The sequence below is a fragment of the Urocitellus parryii genome, chromosome 2 (genome assembly GCF_045843805.1).
Source record: "Urocitellus parryii isolate mUroPar1 chromosome 2, mUroPar1.hap1, whole genome shotgun sequence".
Classification (NCBI taxonomy): Eukaryota; Metazoa; Chordata; class Mammalia; order Rodentia; family Sciuridae; genus Urocitellus; species Urocitellus parryii.
This window is the reverse complement of record NC_135532.1, coordinates 129,416,021-129,439,077: the sequence shown is the minus strand read 5'-3', so window position 1 is coordinate 129,439,077 and position 23,057 is coordinate 129,416,021. Positions and strand designations below refer to the sequence as shown.

Sequence of the window (23,057 nt, the reverse complement as noted above, 5' to 3'; positions counted from 1 at the left end):
AGAAGTAGAGAAAAATGAATCCACATGGAGGCCGGGTGGAGCAGATACACAGGCTGCACACTACAACTTGAGGTAATATTGATTTATTTCTCCAAAGCTTTAGATTTTCCTTATTACTTCCTTAATTGCTCAGAACACTCAAACTTAGATCCTATCTTACTCTAACATCTGTATTATTTAACACCACTTGGTCTGTGCTCTTAGGACTACCTGAGATGAACTTAATACTTGCCCACACTTCAAGGTTTTTTTGGGATATCAGCTAAACCATAAATCTTTTCAAGAAAGACTCAGGTATCCCCCTAGTAGGATTGATCATAGCCTTCTATCACACATTTATTATCTTATCCTCTTTTACAGTATAATTAAAATTAGTAATTTATATATCTTTCTTATTCACTAAATTCTGCATAAATTCCTTGGGGGTAAGAAGATGTCTTATCATTTTTAGTAATCCATATAGCACCAAGCAAACTACATGGATACAGAAGTTTCAATAGACAATCACAAAATTAAACCTTAATGAATATTATGACCAGAGACTTTATTCACCTTCAATGCATTCTGAAAAATTCTCCACCATATGGACCTTGTTAAAAATCTCTGCTTGCAAAAGAAACAATGATATTTGGATATAGTGGCAACAACAGCAAAAGGAAAATCAAATTACAGAGAACGAAGTTTCCTCTAATGTCAGACTGGTCCTTATATGTTTGCATACTAAGGAATTATAGCACAAGAATGAATACAAGCCAAAGAAGTAAAAATGAATATTCAGTCCCAAGTAGATAAAAATTGCAAGACACAGTAGACCATGAGCCCAACTAAGAACTCATAAAGGGTTTGTGCCTATACCCCTATGAAAGGTGTGTGTATTAGAGGGTAAAACTTTTGGATGACTCAGAACTTAGTTTATACTCTGCCAGATATTCAACACAAGACTCTGGAAGCCAGAAGCAAGAGTAATCATGGATTACTGGAGGCAGCTAGCCAACAATATTTACCAACACACAAAGAGAATTTTAAACACAGTTAAGATAAAAACAAAGAGAATCGGGACCACTCAGCATCTGCAGAATGTAGAGAAAATTCCTCAGATCGTTATTTATGCTAGATGAAGAACAGGATTTATGATCAGCTCCTGATTTACAGTATCTGTCATCAGTCTGGGTCCAGTTGGACAGGCAGGTACACTGGCTGGCATCATGGTCCCTCTGAGAACTGTCATTACCAGTGAGGTACAGTAGCAACATCGGCTGTAGAAATAGATTGGGCATGCTGCATAAAGACAAACAAAAGACCTCTCTCCTTCAGTAAACTGAGAACACTCTCTTGGCCCTTGACATTCCAACAATGCTCTGGACTGTGTCAACTTTTGGCAGCCTACATCTGTGGGGTTCAAAAGAGAAAAACATTCGTTGAACTACTTGACTACTCTGGTTTTTCTATGGAATACTTTCATGAAAATTTTTCTTTTCCTCTAAAATTCCCAAGCAGGTAGCTACAATATCACATGTTATTTCATTGCACAAATGTGTCATGTCCATATGTGCTTCTCTGATTCTCTAGTTCAGAATTACTAATTATATTATTGCAGCAAAGTCACTTAATGTTCCCTTGATTTGGATTCCTCATTCATAAAATGAGGGTAGATGAATACCAAATTCAGATGCCTGTTCTGAGGATTAAGTAAGAAATCTAATGGAAAACACCCAGCACCATAGATAACAGAGTTGGAGCTCAGTTAACAAGAGCTTTGAGTAATGTATTATCACTATGATACATGAGTTTCTATTGACCATATAGTGTTATTATTTACTACACATTGAACTATATATTATATATATTATTACCTAACTGAAACTTTCCTTTCCTTTCTTTTCACTAAGAGCCAGAGACATTTATTCATTTATCTAAGATGGCTATTTTATTTTAAAGAAGAGAATGCATACACTGAAGGTGTGTATAGAAGGAAATAAGTCAAGAATCTTCAGAGAAAAGCTAAGGGATCATAAAAACTTGACCACAAGCTGGGTGCAGTGGTACACACCTACAATCCCAGTGGCTCAGGAGGCTGAGACGGTAGGATTGCAAGTTCAAAGCCAGCCTCAGCAACTTAATGGGACCCTGTCTCAAAAATAAAAAATAAAAATGGGTAGAGGATGTAGTTCTGTGGTAAAGTGCCCCTGGGTTCAATCCCCAGTATAAAACAAAACACAACAAAAACAAACTTTACCCTTGTCTGATATTGTAAGTCTTCTAAAACATTGAAAAAGTTTCTGCAATTAAAGAAAGGAAGTTGAATCCAGTGGATGCTGAGAGCCATTGTCAAGTAGTGTAAGGGTCTGGCGAAACGTAGGAGGAAGAGACCATAAGAGACCAGCTTCGTGCAATAAGCAGGAGGGATTTTTATTGAGAAGGATCCTAATTCAGTGCGCTGAGGCTCTAAGCTCACTCAGGAAGGAAAAACAGCCCAGAGCCCAGAGTAGAGGTCAAGCAGAGCTTAAGTACACTTTTGGGGGAGGGCGGGGTGCTTTGCATACATCAGAACATATCATCATGAGGTGCGGGAAAACTGAACAACAACTCTGAGACATGATTAGTACATTCATTGGCGGGAACAGGCTGGGCAGGGGTGATTGGTCACTCCTAAGCGGGGTACACATTTAAACTGATTGGTTTTAGGGCCTAAATAACTACTTGACAAACTACGCAGAACCCTAGGTTATTAGACAACCAAGGAGTCAGGAGAAATATTTACTGGGCAGTTTCAGTATTGTCCTAACAGCTACAGGGATTACAGGTTCTGGGGGTAGCAGAGGAATTTTAACAATACCTAGTCCTTCACTTTTTAACTCAGGCCCTGTAGCTTGGAAACTTTACAATGCCCGGTCTTTTACACTTTAACTCAGGCTTTGCGGCTTAGAATCAGCTTAGAAATTTTATCCTTACAGTAGAAATGACGCATGGCAATTTCTTTGTCAGCCTACCCCATGTTGCTCAGAGGAAGGACTCTCCATTGTGGAAATGGGCTTGTCTTAGACTCAGGTCATTTGCAGTGACATTGCATGTAAGGTGACCTTGCTCAAGGACCAGGGCAGATCCAGGTTTAGGGCGGATCAGGGTTTAGGGCGCTCCTTGGGTTTAGGGTGCTCCTTGTGTTCAGGGTGGTTCCAGGTTTAAGGTGTATCCTGCTGGGAATAAGGCGTATCCTGCTGGGAATAGGGCGTATCTTGCTGCCTCAGGCACATCTGCTCCTTGAGTTCTCGGGGGATTCAGAGAGTATTTTGGGATACAGAGCCCAGTGGAGGTGTGGATTTCCCCCAGAACATTCGTGTAGAGTGCGGGTGACAGTTCGAGAATAAAGAGTTGCTGTTTGAATCTACAAGGTGTGAGTGGCTCGTGATTTTGTGCCCAGCAAGACTTCGGCAAGTGGAGCTGTGGTGCTGGGCATAAGCTACAACTTCCTTCTCCTCTCTCCCCTTGAACCATCTTAACAGGTCTAATAATTCAACCTAGGACACATGATATCCAGAAGTACAGTAATCTCGGTGTTTCTCAGGTCTCCTTTGTATTGGATGAGTTATTTCTCTGAAACTTAAAGCCCAACCTTCTTTACTAAGTTGTTAAGAATGTTCTTAATTGAATCAAGCCCATCAAATAGAGCATCTCATGTACAGAGAGAGCTGAAGAGTGCCAAAAAATGAATGATAGCCTTCATCATGCACAAACAGACAACTAATTATCAGGCACTATGATCAGTGATGTTATGGAAGAAAGAAATTTCATGGTTTGGTTTGTTTGCATAGGACTAAAAAATAAAATTCCTTGAAGAAATTTAACCAGCAATTATAATGGAAAAAAGATATTTAGTAAAGAACAATGAACTATGGTTCTTGTCGTTCCATATTTTAAATGTACATGGTGCTTGGGGGGAATTCAGGGCTGAAGTATGAGGGTCATCTCTGGAAGCACAGTTGTGGGTCCTATGATTAAATAGGTGGGTTCTATGTGAGAGTGGTCAATGTGAGGTGAGGGACAGGTTGATGATGAGCCTTTAACATTATGGTATTGTCACTTCTTGTGTATAGTATAAGTCAATGAGGCTTATTAAGGAATGACAAGATGAACTTTGTTCTTAATGATCTAACAGACAGGATGGAAGCTCATCCAGTAGGGGTGAGACTGCTCTTAGGTTGCATTCAATGTGTATATGTTAAAAAGGCAAGCTAATTTGAATATTAACTTTTTAAAAATACAGATATAAAGACAAATCTCCTCGAGACCAGGAGACCAGCTCTACCATCCCTCAACTTAATGTCTGCACCTCAGCTGCTCCAGGACTCCCTTCTCTGCCTCCTGATGATGGGGAGATGAACGCCTTGGTAATGACATACCCATTTGTCCTCAACCACATCCCTGTTTCAAAACCGAATTTGCACAATAGCTTCTTGAAAGGCCTGTCACTGCTTCAGTGTCGCCTCTGTCGCACTTCTCTGTGGGAGCTGACATTTTGCTGATACTTCATCAGGCTGGCCCACCTGCTGAGAACCAGATTGGTAAGGGAAATGCATCTCACTGCGGGAAAGGATGGGCGATGTATTATTTAAATACAATTTATTTTACGGCAACTTTAAAAATCAGATTTGCAATGGCTTCAGAGAAACAGAGGCTTTTTGCTGCATCTCACTTCTTTGTTTGTGGAGGTACTGAGGACTTTTAATTGTTCTTCTTAAGTTTTTCTTTTTATTCGTCTACTTCTTTTGTTGATTTTACATATAATCTTTTCTTTTTCTTCTACTTTAGATAACTGTCCTTTCTTTCTTCTTTTTTTAATAACAACTTGTCATAAAGAAAACGCCAGCCCTGGTTTGTGGTGGGTGTAGTAGAAATTGAAAATAGCTTATAGGTGGTTAAAAGAAGCAAATGATCCCTCTAGATCAGAATTTTACATGAATTCTAGAAAAAAAAAGGATAAATAAGGCTCTGTTTCAGGCTCAATATTTTTTTGGTCAGTTTTTTGAATCTTGTATGGGTTCAAACGATTGATTTTTGTCTTAAAAATAAACTAGACTAGCTAAATAGCCAATTTTTTGTTGGTTGGAGCTATTTGTTGGTTAATTCAACCAGAAAGGTCAAACTGGTTAGCTGTTTTAGAAAGAGCAATGTAAAACCACTACCTGAAAAGCAATCATTTCTTAATATAGAAGGAGAAAGTAAAGGTCATGAAATCATTTTGTGTATTCAGAACACAATGTTTGTCAGCCAGTGGTTTGTTGGAGCCATTACTACCAGCTTGGGACACCAACCATTAAATTTTCAGGAATTTTGTAAGCCATTTGACATCACATTGGTTGCTTGAAATGACCACGGTGGGAGTATTACACCATGGAAATAGGTGAACGCTACAACCCAGGTTTTTTATATTTCAGACAGCCAGTTGTTAAATATTTACCAGCTTTCCATTGGGAACTTAGACCTGTGTTCAATATGATTTCCATGAAGTTTCATCTAGTGATGTTGGAAACATGGTTGTATTTGTTATTAGAATCTCCCTCCTTATATCTGTTCCCTATTCTCTGTCACTTCACTTAGTTCAGAGGCCTATTTTATAAAGGTTTATGAAAAACATGGCAAAAATCAGAGATATATTAGCAAAATGATTAAGAGATAGAAAATCGAATTTCTGAAGAACGGCAAAGGAAACAAATGTTCAGGGGACATATTACTGAGGTTTTTTTTTTTTAAGTTTTGGTAGTATTGATGGACTGTGTTCAACATTCACAACAAAACAGAGAAAATTGGACTTCAATTAAAAGAGCAAGTTCAGTGAGACTGGTATTCACTGTCATGGGAACAGTGAAGATTCTCAAAGGCTACTTTAAGTAATGACAAAAATTGCGCACTGGTATTCACTACCTTACTACTTTTTACATTAACAACTTTTCCAAGGAAAAATTGTAAGGCAGTATATATGGAAAAGACAGAAACGTATAAAGGAGAAAAATACTTACCCACAGCCACTGTTAACAACAGCTGTCCTTTCTACTACAATTTTCCATGGGTTCCTGTTCTCATAAATTTGGATCATTCTCTATATACAGCATTTAACGTCAATTCTCCTGACAATAAACATTTATCAAAAAACACAAATCCTAACCGCCTAAGAATAGTCCACAGATGTATTATATAATGGTTTAATCATTCTCCCCTTGGATGGATATTTAGGCTGTTTCCATTTTGTACTTTTGCTATGAGAAATAATGTCAGGATAAAGAAAAAGCTAGGACCACTTCTCTGATTATTTGATAAAAGGCCTGATAGAAAGTTACAGTGCCCTTCCCAGAGGTGACACTTTTCCCAAGTTGTGAGGGCCTGGGAAGCCATCCACCTCCCTGTGCCACACACACCATGCAGGAAAAAGAAAAAAACCCACAAAACCCACACATTCGCATAAAACATTAACCAGCATAAGACATAATCTAGAGGGTTTCCTACCAGTAAAATAAAATACTTTTTAAAAGAAAAATTTCTCAAGTATGTGTATTTATAACTTCCAAACAATGGAATTTTTACAAAGCCAATAACTTTAGAAATAGCTTTTTGGTCTCTCCTGTCTATAAAAAATATTACTTTGTATCGCCTGTAAGTGTTTTTACAGTTCATTATGCAGAGTAAGTAGGTTTTAAAATTCTGTGAGCACCATAACAGGGTATTTAGAGATATGTTGTATGTTTTTCTTCAAATACAGGCCTTTTAAAAAGTGCCATACATAGTCTTTGTGAAGTATGTGTGAAGCATTTTTTTATGAGTTCTATCATTCAGTTTCACTCATTTTCCTAAATAACTTATTACCGTGATTATATAATACGTGTTTGTGTTTCTGTGATTAAAATCAAATAATAGCATGTCTCACTAAAACTGAACTGGACCAGGAGTTAGGGCACTTTTTGTCTAGTCAATTCAGTACATGTATCATAATCAGTTTGCCAATACAATTTAAACAACCATTGCTTTCACCACAAATTTCTCAGGACTATCATAAAATATTCTCTTGGGGTTTGAAATACTAGGATGGAAGCATTATAACACAGCACGACTATTAAAATTAATATTTGAGAGAATGAGCAGTTTATCTTTTCCTTGTTTTTAAATAATCTATTTATATCACCTGACAATTGAAACAATGTAAATTTTATTACTATCTGCTTAATAATAACTCCATTAATGTTGAGTTAAGACAAGAGAAAATGTCACTGCGCTTTGGAAAGAGCAAGAAACTACCTTTTGAATATGTAAATTCTTACCTTTAAATCTTTTTTTTTTTTTTTAAAGCAAACAACTAGGTTAGGGATAGTCAACTGCTGCTCTGGTAAACTTCTATACTATTTGAGATGATTGTCAACAGTGCCAGAATGATGGTCCTGAAATAAAAACTGTCTAGTTATATACAGAAAAACTGTCAGGCAAAGACCTGTCCTGTCACTTCTGCTTGAGGGTTATCCTTAGGGGTAGTAATGTATTTCCCCAAATGATCAGATGATTAGCTCTGTGCTAAATACTCTCCTGTATTATATTTTATGTTTATAGTTTATATTTCTGGTTTTGTTTGTTTTTAGAAAGTCCTAAGCACTCAGAACTCATTCAGACACAGCCTACATTTTAATAAAAGATAGCTAATCACAAAAAATAGAGTTTTGCTAATCTTTATTAGACAAAGTTGTAATAGTAATGTGGAAAACGCCATCATTACCATCCAGTTCACAGCTTTTCTCCAGCTCTCAAGCTACTCTGTTTCACTGCGGATGGGGCAGAGGAGATAAAGCAGTGGGGGTTAGCTTAGGTGTAGGTAAGAATCACAATCAGAAGAGGGTATGGCAGGATAGTAGTTCTGACTCTTTTAAACAGGTTCAATTTAGCTAATCACTTTTTAGCAGTTTATAATCTGCTCCCATTCTGTCAAGAATGATAATCCTAGTCTAGAATTTCTTAAAATGCATTTCAGTATAACATTAACTACTATACTCTGGGAGATTGGTTCCCCGAATGACTGCAACCATCTCACCCAGTTTGCAAGTCTCTGGCAATGAAATTTTGCTACTCCTCTGCATCAGGAGTTAGAACCTCTTTCTCCTCCCCCTAACTCTGGCTTGCCTCATGATTTGCTTTAAACAGTGGAATGCAGTGGAAATAATAATGTGTGGCTTCTGTGGCTACACTTTGAGACATCTGTAGCTTCTGCTCTCACGTTTTCTGTATGCTCCTTCTTGGAGTGTTGTCCTAACACTGCTGTGTGAGGAGGAAGTCCAATGGAAGAAATGCTATGCAGAGGAAAAGCCAGGTTGCATGGTTGAGAAGCCCAATTGTTCCCAGCTGATCAACTTCCTGAAATTGCCACACGAGTGATACATGAGCAACTAGCAGTGAGAGCCATCTCATCAACCCACAGGATCAAGAGAAATGATAAATTATTGTTTTAAGCCACAAAGTATTGGGGTGGATTGTTGTACAATGATAGCTGGAACAGCTTTCTAACAGCAACACCTTGTATAGCAGTCAATAAGAAAAGCATTTATAAAGCCAACAATTTTATTGACTCTGTTGGGTCTCCTTTCTAGGTTTATTACTTACACATTGTGCAGGATTTTCCCATGTAACCAGGAGCACAGGTACAGTTTCCAGTTTCTTTGTCACACTGACCTCCATTTTCACAGGGTCCACAGGAGAACCTGCATTCTGGTCCCCAGAGGCCATCAGGGCAGGCTTGTGAAATAGAGAGAGAAAGAAAGACTTGCAATAAAGCTCAAGATGGTCCCAGATTTCTACTGTTGCCTAAGTGAGTTGGCAAATGTGTGCGTGTGTGTCTGTGTGTGTGTGTGTGTGCACGTGTGCGTGTGTCTGAGCTGCAAAGAAAGAAACATTCTAGTAGCCTCTGAGGATTTATAGCACTTCCAAAAATATTCCCTGAAGAAATCAACATGATGCTCTATCTTGTCACTTTGGAAACACAGATACAGTGGTTGGCTTTTTGCTGAAAATGTAGTTTTTCAGACAGTAACAATGGAAGCAATTTTGATATATATCTTTGGAGGCAGTTGCACAGAACAAAACATGAAAATGAGATGTAATTTGTAAAGGAGGCATGGTGCTTGGGAAGTTGCCCCCAAATGCTTGCCTCAATCCTTTGCTCCCAGTCTTTGCTTTTTTTTTTTCCTAAGTCAGAATAATCACACCAGAGGTTTGCAAATTGTGGATTTTATGAAAGTATACAATGCACTCAAGAGAAATTGTGTGCTTCTTTGTTGAATGTCCTTTGAACTAGAAAAGGACAGTTGAAGCTGTATCAACACTGAGACTCGGAGGTCTCAGCATATGCTCTACCATCAAAATCACTGGAATTAGAAACCTAGTGGGAAGCATTCTTTTAACACAGGGAAAAAATGGTGAAATTTTCCAAAACATATGGTAATTATAGAAAGTCACAGTAATTGAAATCGAATCATGAAGTATCTTCTGAACTGGGCAGAGTGAATTATTTTCTGGGATTTTAGTACCTGATCTGATGATTGCTTACTCTGCACCAAGCACTTTATGTAAATTAGCTTATATTTCCATAAAAATTTCCCCGTGATCACTTTATTTTATTTTTTACATGAGATGTTAAGTGACCTACTCCTTCACCAAGCTAGAGAGTAGCAAAGGAAGGATTTGAACCCAGACCATTTGGCTTCTGAAACTGGAGCCATCAGCCACTGCAGTCAGCTTTCCCAGCTATACTAAGTACTCAGGACCTTCAGAGTCAATTAACCTGCCCTTAGAGACCCATGAGAGTTCAAATTTCAAAGTTCATCTAACGTGGAACTACTTTAACAATAATCTGTCATTCTTATTATGACATGAAGGTTATTATGGACCATCTTAAATGGACTTAAGGGAATTGCTGGACCAGAGGGTCCTCTACAGGTAACTGGGGTCCAAAATACCCCAGGCTATAAACTAATGGATATAGAAGGGAAAGGCATTGTCTGCTTTTAGAAAATAACCTTTTTTTCCTTTCTTTTCTTTTTTTTTTTTTTTTTTTTTTTTTTTTTTGGTATTTCACAGGTTAGTTGAAGAAACCAGCTCCTCTGTTCTTAGAAGTCACTGCTGATAAGCTAAATAAGGACTGGTGTTGATTGTGGAGAATACTGTTCATTAGTGCCATTGAAACAATTTGAAGTCTTTAATTAACTATTCATCTGCAATCTAGACACAGGTCTGGAGTTAAGATTTTTAAGGATCTGTCTGGCGCTAGGAGCACTTGGGCTACTTCACTCTTTTAAAAAGGAAAAAGAAAAACAACAGGCCTGATTTTCATCATGCACAACTCTTAAAGAGCTCTTTTTGCCTTGATTTCAGCTGCCAATCATGGCAAGCCCATTCACCCGCTCCAGTCTGATTCATAATTTCATTTTGTGGTTAGACAAAAATATCAGAATTGGACAAAGTTATCTGATTGAAAAATAATATGTTTTCCAGAGATTATGGTGACCTCTCTATTTTGCTGATTTACATATACTTTCAACTCATTTTCTTTCACAGTGGGAATCTCAGAAGCATTTTCCAATAAAGTATATTCAGCAGCTGCTTTAAGAAAAAGTTATCAGAATAAATTAAATTTACCCAGGTGTGTGGATATGGTATTATCTCCTTGGGCATTAGCTTCCAGGGCATGACTTCTCCATTGGGGAAAGAAAGAAGGGGCCAACTCTGGGTTTAAAAATCAGTTGAGGCAAGAGATTTAGAGAGTGACACAAGACCCACTTATACCATCTTAAACACGTTCATGTGATATGTGATATTCCCAGGTTCCTTTCCCCATTACCTAGAAACTCACAATCCAGCTATCTAAAGAGTTCACTCTCCACAAAATTCAGACGGACATTACTGCTAACATGCTTCAGTTCCACAGGCACAGAATAACCCGGAACAAAGTCACACTCCCCTTCTCATTCAGCTCCAGAAAAGCCTTTTAGACTCTCTGAAGACTGCAGTATAAGGAGCAGTTGAGGATACAAGAGGGTCAAGAACAACTGTCAATCTCAGTGCTTCCCTTTGTAAGTGAACTTGGTACATGATGGCTTCCTTTCAAACCCATTATCTTCTCCCAATTTTAAGCAACATTACCTTTTGGGTCCTGCAAAGGCAAAAAGTATCATAACTTATCATTAGTTATGATAATTGTATTTGTGGTATGGTCAGTATTTTGTATGTCAAGATTGTTCTAGGAGTTTAGGGATACTGGCATAAAATTGCAGATACTCTTCACACATGGGGTTCAGATTTTAGCAGGGAAGGACAGGCAATATATATTAGACAATATATAATTAGAATATGTGGTCTATTAGAATATGATAAGCATGAGAGAAAAAGAAAAATGTTCAGGGAAACTTGCAAGTTGCCATGTTAGATAGGGTGGGACTGATAAAATTCGGTGCAAAGGTGACATGAGGCTTTGAAAACACACACAAAAAATGCCCTGAAAAACCTAAGGAGGAGCATTCCATGAGTCCACAAGCCAGAAACAAAATCGCTGACATCTTGGGACCCTGTCTTCCAAATTTTCATGCAAATACACACACACACAGACACACACATGAATATATTACTTATAATTGAAATTATGCTATACATAAACCTTTCTATTTGTAGTTTAAATTTAAAAGTTATATAATATCTAAAAATTTGAGAAAGGACAATATTGATAGCCATTTTAAATTTTCCACAATTAAGCATCTTTGCATTTTATTTGTTTGAGTGACCCATTTTTAGATATAGAGAGAATAACTCTTTAATTCAGGAAGCCAGCAGTGTTCTTGGTTGATTAGTTCAGCTCAAAGAAGTGGACACAAGTAGCTCTCATCTTTTTTTCTGGACAAGATACTATATAATGTGATCTTTCCTCCTTTCTCAAGTCAGTAAGGGGATTGCTTATAACAGAATCTGAGAAGACAAGGTTAAATAACTATATTGCCCTGTGTCTCAGTTTCCTCACCTGCAAATAGGGGATTAATAAAGCATACCACACCACCTGAGGACACTGGTGGATTAACTAATTAATGATCATATGATGCTGAACAAAGGCTGAGTGTTATTATTAGAGAAGAAAGAAAAATCTATCATCAGATTGTACCTTTCTGGCATCTGTTGCCTTGGTAACCAGATTTGCAGGTGCAACTACCATTTTTGGCACTGCATTCCAGGGTGTTCTCCTCCACACACTGACATTCCAAAGAGCAGCCAGCTCCGTAGGCCCCCTTGGGACAGTCTGTGAGCAGATTGAAGCAAAATGGTCACCTGAAAACCACGCTTTGTTTATTTTAAATTGTTAGTGCACAGGCATGTCATTCTGTGGGGCCTGATTATGAGGAAAACAGGGGATCATCCTGACTGCCAAAATAAAATAAGGAAACAAATGTCTTTCAAATCAGACAATTCATTTGCTTTTTGGCAACTGGACATGAACAGTGAAGCCTAAACTACTTAAAAGGCTTTGGTGCTTCCAGGAGAGAAATTGCTTCTCAATGTGCTCCACTGGTGCCCATAGTTAATATTCTCCAAGGACTGCTGCCGCTGCCAGGACCCATAGCCATCCTGCTGCAGCATGGAGATGATGGACAAGCATTTATGTGAAGGCTTGCCATTGTTTCCACTCCCCTTCATTATATGGTAATCGGAAAAAATTTTACATCATGCAGATAGCACAAAGCTTTCACAGTGATAGTAGCGTAATCTTGACCACATCTTTGGCAAATGGTGCTTGCCCTCATGTCATTATCTTCCCCCTGCCATTGAGCTTTAGGGTTGGTCGTCAGCATTGGAATCCCAAATTGGAAAAAGTCCCACTTTTGCATTTAAGAAAACATACCTGTAGTTCCCTTTCTGAGGAGTTACTAGAATAATTCATTTCCCTTTCCAAAATGTTTCTCTGACATCGTTTCTTCCCTATTACAGATGTTCCAGGGACTTATCAAATGAGAGATCCTTTTAAGTGCCCTCCAGGCTCAAGGTAATTGTTTTGTGTGTCTTTATGGGCTTTGCTACAGAAAGTTGCTTGCAGAAAACAAAACACACCACTCCACTTGGTGGTAGATGGAGAGGGACAAGTAGAGATCATTCAAAGCAGTGGTTATAAAGGTACACCCAGGATGATCCTAGTGCCACTTGCCAGGGACACTCAGTTACCACTGAGGCAAAACAAAATTATTAACAGAATTTTGTTCTCAAAATCGTTCATGATTCCCCTGTCAAATTTTCTACAATGTTTAAGTCTGTAATTCTTTCTCAGACCCTCCAAGCCCCAGGGTTTCTCAGACTTCAGTCTGCCCTGATATAAGCCTCTTTTTATCATCTCAGAATACTACCCTAGATTGACTTTCATGTATTACTCTACCTGATTCAGCATATAGATTTGTGGCTCCGGGGACAACTCAGGCACAGTGGAATGCATAAATTTGACATTTGGGTATATTAAGAACATATAATTGTAGCAATACGTTTGGAAAAAAAGGGAAAGTAGAAGTAACCTCTGTTGGCAACCAAGTGCCTATTCAGGGTTTGTTATGTATTAAAATGTATTTTCAAAAAATTCATATATTGAAGTCCTAATTCTCTGGATCTCAGAATGTGTGTGATCTTATTTGGAAATTGCAGATGTAACTGGTGAAGTTATGATGAGGTCATACTAGAATAAGATGGCCTTTAATTCAAGGTGACTAGTATGTTTATAAATGGGGAAATCTGTCTACAGAGACATGCACATGGGGAGAAGAGCATATGAAGACTGGGTTATGCTGCTGCAGGACGAGGATCTACTAGAAGCTGGGAGGTCTAGATCCTTCTCTAGCCTCTTTAGAGGGATCATAACCCTGATAAAACCCTGAAATTGGACTTCTAGCCTCCACAACTGTGAGACAACGAATTTCTTTAAGCCACTTAGTTTGAGGTACTAGGTTATAGAAGCATTAAAAAAATTAATATAGGATTGTCAACTCAAGCTCCCTCAGAGACAGTCAAGTGACATTAATAAATGAAGCCTCAATTCCAAGAATAATGGAATTCCAAAGAATAGGATATGTGTGTTCTACTTGAAGATGGTCACATTCAAAATGCTAACCACCACTAGTAACAACAAACCTGATAGCATGAAAAGGAATAAAAATATGCTACGTTGATATTTAAAACTAAAACTTCAATTTTAGATGTTTCTGACAATTAGCTCTGAAAGTTTTCACTCAGATGTTTTATGATTAATTTGTGCCAAAACATCTAATATTATCTTGTCAAATATCCAAAAGCTATTACTAGCCAGGCACAATGGTACATGCCTGTAATCCCAGCAGCTCAGGAGGCTGAGGCAGGAGGATTTCAAATTCAAAGCCAGATTCAGAACTTAGTGAGGCCCTAAGCAACTTAGTGAGATCCTGTCTCAAAAATACAAAAAAAAAAAAAAAGAAAAGGAAAAAGAAAAAAAAAGAGCTGAGGATGTTAGTGGTTAAGCAATCCCAAGTATTAAAAAACCAAAAAAAAAAAAAAAAACCCAACCTATTACTAAATATGGGGTTACATATCTTTTATTTTGCTCATTTAAGACTAACCATTCCTCATGATCCATTGGCTTTCATATTGGAGTATTCACCACTGACTCTGTATTTTCCAGGTACATACCTTTTATAAATAGATAAGTCTCATGGATATTCAACTTAAGATAGACTATAAAACTCTAAAAGCTGTCTGTTATGAAGAGGTGGTCATGATACTGTTCAGGCAATAGGTATGTATGTCTGTATCCTCCTAAAATTCATATGTTGAAACCTACCCCCAGGGATGGTAGGTGGGAGTGGGGTCTTGAAGGTGAGTCATGAGTGGGATTCCTGCTCTTATAGAAGAGGCCCACAAGCCAATTTCCTTGTCCTGCCATATGAGGACACAGCAAATGGCATTGACCATGAACCAGAAAGCAGGCTTCAGGAGATGGAGACCTGAAATCCACAGTGCTTTGTGGTGGGACTGCCCAACCTCCAGGACTAAGTACATTTCTGATGTCTGCAAGCTTTCTGGTTTACACTATTCTGTTATAACAGTCCAAACAGACTGAGACACTGACATTCAGTCAGAAGAAATTCCTGGAGAAGTGGTTCCTTCAAGAGAAAGAGGAGGGAAATGGAATAGGTGGAGGAGTGGAGCTGAGATCACTCCAGCCCAGGGATTCCCGCACACAGCTCTAGGGCGGGCTGGTGAACATCCAGAGTTATCCTGCTGGGAGAAACTCTAAAAGACCCTGAGGGGGCCCCTATCTAGATATATATTTTAGTGTTTGTGTTTTGTTGCACCTTTTGGAAAAATGTGATCAATAAGGAGGATGGAAAATGAAGAGCCTCTTTTAGAAACTTGAGGAAGTAAATATTTGGGGCTAGATCCCAGAAAGAGACTCATTCTTGGCCCTTGATATTAAACTCCTGTAAAGTGTCACATGTCCTCTTAACCAAACTATTAACAATCCTTTCTCAATACTTGAGAGAAATATTAACTAGAAAAAAAAATGTAAAAAATTAAAAATAATTTAGGGAAATATTAACTAGAAAAAAAGTTAAAATCAGAAATATTTTCATTTATCTAGATTCTATAAAGAAATTAAATAAAAGCTAGAACACAATCATATATATATATATATATATATATATATATATATATATATATATATATATATAATGTTCTTACTCCTCTTTGTCTGATATATTCTCCATACATTTTGAGCCACCATGCTTTGCATAGAAAGCAACTGGCGTTTGTGACTTACTCAGATGACAAAATCTCCCATAGCGCCCTGCCTCACACATACAGGAACCAAATATCCTGTGGCAATGGCCGTTGTTGGCACAGTTACATTTTCTTCTGCAGTTTTTCCCAAAGAACCCTTTTGGGCATCCTGGAGGGTGAAAGGACAAACAAAGAAAACATTAACCCATATGCAAACCCTGCTAGAGCTGTTGCTGTATGAAATTGAGACACTGAAGACATTTCCAAGCTGGCTGGACTGAAGCTAGAGAGATATTTTGAAAATCACAGACATGATGCTGCATTCTCTGCTTAATACCCTGCGGCGACTTGCCACTGCTACAGGTTCGAAACCCGACTCAGCACTGCAAGCCCTGTGCTAGGGGAGCTCAAGTTGCACTACTATCTCCTCAACTGCCTTTTCTCCGCCTCCTTGGGGTTCTGCAGTGCATTGCACATCTTCCTGGCTTGGTCTAGAAAGCTAGCCCCTTGCTCTTCCCTTGTCTCCTCTGTTCATTCTGCAGACTTGTGCTTAAGTATTACTTCTCCAGAAGTCTCTTCCATCACACACAGTCGGCCTGTCCTCATGGTCTCATTTCCAGCCATGCATTAATAAATTTGTAATATCTATGCTTGTCTTGGACAAGACCACAGGCTCCACATGGAGGGACCAGGAACTTTCCTTTTACTTTTTTGTTATCATATCATATAGTTCTAGGCACAGTTCTTTGCAACCACTTAGTATATTTTTAAAATAGACAAACAAACATGGCTCACAGGGATATGCAAGTGGAATGCCAGAAGAAGCCTTCCTGTGCCTCTGAAAGTGAAGTAAATTTGGTTTCCGTCTTCCCAGTTCTGTGGTCTGTGAGAATCTAATAAACTCCCCATGATTTCTGGCAATCCCTAGAGATGTACATCCTCGCTGACTCTCTGCCTTCAGCTCTTGTGTCTGTACAAGCAGTGTCTTTATTTTTGTGCTTCATCAACCCATGTAGGAAATGTGGCCTTTTCACTGGTTTCCGTGAAAAATCCATACACAGCACTCATTGGCACTTTGTGAGATTTGTATCCATTTCTCCTTTCCTCTCTCCCTCCTCTCCTCTCTTTTCCTGACTTTCATCTCTCCTTCCCAGTTTGCCTTGGAAATCACATTGCTCTTTCTTTCACTATGCAAAGCAAATCAAGTCTTCCCAGGTTCTACATCCAAAACATAGTGTGTTATATTATACTATAAAACACACACACACACACACACACACACACACACACACACACACCTAGGCATATATGGACAAAAACTCAACTTTTTGCTCAGCAGGAAGAAAAATGCTTTCTTTGTCTCAAGATTCATCCTGCTTAGATCACAGTTGGCGATTTAATTATCAATTATGTTGTTCTGTTACACATGGCATCAGTCAAAGCCATTGCATCTTGTATGTATAGACACAGCCTTTGACTTCATCAGTAAAGGCTGCCTTGAAAAATGCAGATGAAACTTTGACTCAGTTTATTTCTATTAGAAACCTCAAGAAAAAGGTTCTCGTGTGACTGGCACAGACATTCCTACCATCTTCGCAAGTCTTCCCATGAACCCCTGGGGGGCACCGGCACCGTCCAGTCAGAAGATCACAGGTGACTCCATTCTGACACTTGCAGATGCTGTCACACTCTTTCCCATTTGTCCCTGGGGCACAAGCTGTGAAAAAAAATAGAAAGACAAACAAGAGGTGTAACCTATCTCTTGCATTACAAATGGAGGGGAAGAAAAAGCTCATCTATTATGATAGATACCAAGTAATTACAATCTCACTAGTTTGCAGACCCAGGAAAAAATCTCCAGCATATTCCTAGTTCATATGGCATAATCATTCCTGGGGGAATTATTGATGCAGCTAGTTAAAATAATGATGAGTGAAAGAAATGCTAACAAGGTTCAAATGTGAAATTTACCTCTTTCCTTAAACTCTAGCTCTCTGTTTCCAGAGCTGCCCAGACACCTTTGCTGAACCACTCCAACTAACCTTAATGAGAAACAAACCGTATCTTCTATTTTGAAAAATGGAAAGAAAACACATTAAAAAGTTCCATTTATTTTTTAACCAGAAATGAATGCAGCTAAGGTTCTCTTGAGGGTCCCAAGGTACTTGGCATAGTCAAAGATTGATGAAGTTAAGCAAACAATAGTTTTGTCGGGTTTGTTGGTTTTGGGGGAAGCGTTTAGTATTTGAATAAAAAAATATTTTGAGAAAAATGTCTGGTTTTATTTGAACTTGAGTAAATACAGTTGTTGAGGTAATTTTAGCAATCATTTTAATCGAAATTTTACCATAATAGGCTAAATATTACAAAACTACATTTACATTATTTCCTCCATCCACCCTTCCCCCACTATTCCAGATGCCAACGTGGAACTCAGCTTCTTATTCACCTTTTCTTTGCTTTCAAGCCACAATCTACTATAAAAGGGCAAGGATAAAAAAAAAAGAAGAGAGGAAAACAAAGGAAGAGAAGACACAGAGACCAGAAATGAACATTCATTGAGTTCTACCTTATTAATCTGTATGTAATAAGCGTCTGAATTCTCACAGCAACTATAGAAGGGACAGTTTAAAAAAATACACCTGTGAAGTGAAGCTGAAGAATTCTCAGTAGGTTCCACAGGGTCTAGATTATAGCAAGTCATCAATACAGGCAAACCTACACTATTATCTGGCACTGCCCCATGAAGCAGAATATTATATCATAAAATACAAGGATTTGCCAAATATTTCATTAGCACCCAATACAACAAAGATCTGGAGAAAAGAATTGGAAGACGTGTCCCTAACCATAGCTGGATGATTTGGAAGATATCATAAACCTTCCCTTCCATCTAGTCCATTCATCTGCCATATGAAATGATTCTTTTCTTCCCTAACCACAAAATAGTCTCGCAATAATAAATGATTTCAGCATGAAATTTCTTCAGAAGGAACAGGGTTCTAAAAATATGCTATTAAAATTAAATATGTGATAGTTTTAAAAATGTTTCATTATAATTACTTAGAGAAATTCCTGAGAAACCAAAGTAGATATTTTCATAATAGAACAATAAAGATATTGGGTCAGAAGATCTAATCTATGGGAAAGCCTACTTTCTAGATCCCTGATGAATGCTTTTTTTTCCCCCTTGCTGTGTTTTCAAAGCTGATAATCTTAAAAAATATGGGTAATGATTGATTGATCAACTCTATTTATTATAATTTATAGGAATTTTTAATATCCCCAACCCTCTTATTATTAATGAATTAATGAACATTTTTTTCATTACTGATAGATGGATTTGGATTGTCTTGTTTTCATTTTTGCAAGAATGATGAAAGAGGATGAAGAGAAATTGCTAATAAGTCATAGGTTTCTTTCATAAGTAGACTCCCCTTTTTAGGACCTCATGAGTATACAGAAGATGCTCAAGGTTTCCAAAGCCAAAGGGGCCATCCTATCTTTATTTTAATCAGCCAGCTTAATTGTAATATTTCTGTATTCAATTTTTTTTTAACTGATTCTTTTTTTTTTTTTTTTAGAGAGAGTGAGAGAGAGAGGGGGACAGAGAGAGAGAGAGAATTTTAACATTTATTTATTTTTTCTTAGTTCTCGGCAGACACAACATCTTTGTTGGTATGTGGTGCTGAGGATCGAACCCGGGCCGCACGCACGCCAGGCGAGCGCGCTACCGCTTGAGCCACATCCCCAGCCCCATTCAATTTATTTTGGAAATGTTTTATTTTGAAGTATTTGGCATGGAAATTCTGTTTTATTTATCATGCTACCATGTTAGAGATCAAGTGTTCTGAAGATGCATATTTATTAACACAGCTTACGATATAAGGTAAGTGCTCACTTCTTAAAAATCATGCAAAAACATATTCTTAATTCCAATTTTATATAATTGAGCATGTCCAATTACAGTTCAACATAGCTTTATAGCTGGGTGTCCCAATATCAATTTTTTAAAAATTTGTTTGTTTTTGTCATTTGTTCACTGAAGTAGTGGGTGCTCATGATATGGAGCAACTTACAACAAATTTACAGGAATAGGAACTGGACAAAGAGTCCATAGCCTAGTAAGTGAGTTTAATCCAATGTAGACAGTGAGTTTAATCCACTGGAAAGATAAATAGTTGTGTTAGACTGGGGTCACCATCTAGGACTTCATGCCATAGGCAGCATGGACCATCAAAGAAGGCCGTTTGACAAAAGGCACAAAGCTGCAAAGTCCAGGGAAGCAAGTAGCAGGTGTTTTAGTTTGCTGGAAATAATAGGCTGGGCAAAGAGTCGTGCCTAGGATAAAAACAAAAGGGATTTATGGGAGCCTGATTTTAGATGGTTACCAGTGACTGAACAAGAAGTGCACACCTTTCTACAGGCAACAGGGCCCTCTTAATTAAAGCTTCAGAGCAGCAGAGAAACATGATCGGAGGCTGCTTGAGAAAGATGCCCAAAATCCTAACAAGTAATCTTGGCTACACCACTTCACTGTGCCATGGCTCATGTTTTGCATCTATATCAGGTAATAGAAAAAAAAAATTGTGCTCTTTTTTTTTTTTGTGCAGGAGGTTCAGAAGAAAATCTGCTTATACCATCTTCCATGCCAATCACAAAGATTAAGACAAACCCTTCCAGGAAATGATGTGTATGCTGGATTTTTAAAAAGAAAACAAAGCAGTCAATATACTTTATTTTATCATAGGGTAGTTTTAACTCCAGAAAGCATATCTTCATTTAAAATATGAAGAGAAAAAGATTTTCCAGTGATAGCAACCCCAAATCTTTGTTATTTTCTCATAAGAAACTTGTAAAACACAATTAAACCAATGTAAATGGCTCTGTTAGCATATATAAAAATAGAGAAAAAGAAAAGAAAAAAGAACACAGAAACAAAAAACAGGCAGCAAGAAGTCAAGCAATTTCATTTAGTTTGCACTTTGTACCACAAATCCTTTCCTTTCCTCCCACCTCCCCTCATTAGGAATAGTTTGCCACAATCTGACGACTTATTTAAATGGAGGGATTTTAGAAGTCTAAAATATTAGGATCCTTTATTAACTTTTACATTTTATGGAGAAAAAAGAGACAAATCGTCTGCTTTCCCAGGAAACACAAAATCTCCTCTTGTGCTCAAAAGTTCTGTTTAAACCCTCAGCATTCATAGGCCTTCTGTATGAATAGCAAATGACTTGGTTTCTCACCCACATCAATTCTTTATTTTATCTCAACATTTTAGGGAGCACGACTTAAAGATAAAAAAAAAGCTGGGCTCAGTGGTGCCTGCCTGTAATCCCAGCAGCTCAGGAGGCTGAGGGAGGAGGATGGAGAGTTCAAAGCCAGCCTCAGCAACTTAGTGAGGCTCTGAGCAACTCAGTGAGACTCTGTCTCTAAGTAAAATATATAAAAGGCCTGATTAAGCACCCCTGGATTAAATCCCTGGTACCAAAAAAAGAGAGAACCTGTCCCCAGTAGCTAGTGGCCTGTACCATTTCTCAGGCTACTACTTAATTTCATTGCAAAGAAGAGCAGGAGCCCTGGGTCCTTCCCTCCAGGCATGTCTCTGTTCATGCAGTCCTCAGAGTTCAGGATGCAAGGCTGTCCCAAGGTGTGACCTAAATGACTGCAACATGATACTATCTTAGTTGGTTCCCGTCTACAATAGGAAATGGAAAGGAAATCCTTCTTTACTGAAAGAAAACCAGGATTCTTTTTTTTTTTTTAAAGAGAGAGAGAGAGAATTTTTAATATTTATTTATTTTTTTTAGTTTGGGGCGGACACAACATCTTTGTATGTGGTGCTGAGGATCGAACCCGGGCCTTAAGCATGCCAGGCGAGCGCACTACTGCTTGAGCCACATTGCCAGCCCCAAGGATTCTTGACAGCATACATTCTAAAGAGTCCCAGGAAAAGACCACAATAAAGAGATAGCTTTAAAATAGAACTCATTTTATTTTTTTCCCACAATTATATTAGAATACGTTCCCTAAAGAATATCTAGAGTCTTTAGAAAAAATAAAAAAAGAAATCACTCTTAATTCCAGAATACAATAATAACAAATATCCTAGGTAGTTTAGAAGTTTTCTTTACAGGTTTTATGTGCATGGCATTTTTAGAAATAATTTTTTATCAAAAAATATGCAAAAAATATGCAAAAAAATATGCAAAAAGTAGACAGATCCCAAATGTATACTTCAAAAAAAATTTTTAATGATGTAAACAACTTATATGCATGTCACTCAGGTCAAGATAATGGATATTACCAGCTACCTAAAATCTCAAAGGTGACTTGATGAGTGTGTCATTAACTTCATAAATTAAGCACAATACTGATTTCTAACACCAGAGATTATCTTCTCTTATTTCTGATATTACCAGCTACCTAAAATCTCAAAAGTGACTTGATGAGTGTGTCATTAACTTCATAAATTAAGCACAATACTGATTTCTAACACCAGAGATTATCTTCTCTTATTTCTGAAGTTATATAATGGGATTATGCAGTATGTGCTCTTTGGTATGAAACTTCTTTCATTAATATAATGTTCGTAAGATTCATTTACATTATGTGTATATTCCATTCCAAAAATATACCAAATGAATTTATTTCTCCATTCTGTACTTGAGGGAGATTACTTCAATTTGAATAAGTATGGATAGACTTTCATTCCTTTAAGGTCCATTCCTTTTAAGTTTTTTTTTTTTTTTTTTTTTTTTTTTTAGGGTGAGGTCTTTCAGATAAAATGATTTAAAAAGTTGCCATTTCCAACAAGGCCTCTCTACTTTGGCAGACCCTGAGCTACAACTTTTGCTCCCTTATCATCACTGTACTGCTGAGAGCTGTGCCTTGCTCCTTATCCTCTTAGCAGCTGTCTTTTGGATTTCCTGGCACAGTCCATATATTGGAAAATAGATGGAGGAGGGGGACACAGCAAGAGATGTGTCTGTTTCCCTTCTTTACAAAACTTACTCAGGTTAATCAAACTCTGACTGCCTTTTGCCCTGAATTACTTCCATTCTGATTTGAGTAGCCAAAGAAGGAAGCTTCGTTAACAAACATTAAAATATTCCTCTTTTCATGCAGAAGTCTTTAATGATATTATTATGATGATTTTTCCATAACATAAAATATTTCTGCTCTTCTACTGAATGCCTTATATAGCAGTCATCAAGCTTTTATATTGTTAAAAAACAACAAACAGAAGTAGAGCA

General features: G+C 37.8%; 1 protein-coding gene across 1 annotated transcript in view; it reads right to left on the bottom strand.

Moving 5' to 3' along the window:
- Positions 1–8,476: 8,476 nt before the first annotated feature.
- LOC113187260 (EGF-like and EMI domain-containing protein 1) overlaps positions 8,477–23,057 on the bottom strand; it is a 528,706-nt gene continuing 514,125 nt past the window's right edge. Inside the window, exons 12-15 of the mRNA XM_077795506.1 lie at positions 17,387–17,515; positions 15,839–15,967; positions 12,173–12,307; positions 8,477–8,544 (exon numbers count right to left, since the gene is read on the bottom strand). Coding sequence (XP_077651632.1) covers positions 8,477–8,544; positions 12,173–12,307; positions 15,839–15,967; positions 17,387–17,515 — 461 coding nt within the window. The remainder of the gene's footprint in view (positions 8,545–12,172; positions 12,308–15,838; positions 15,968–17,386; positions 17,516–23,057) is intronic.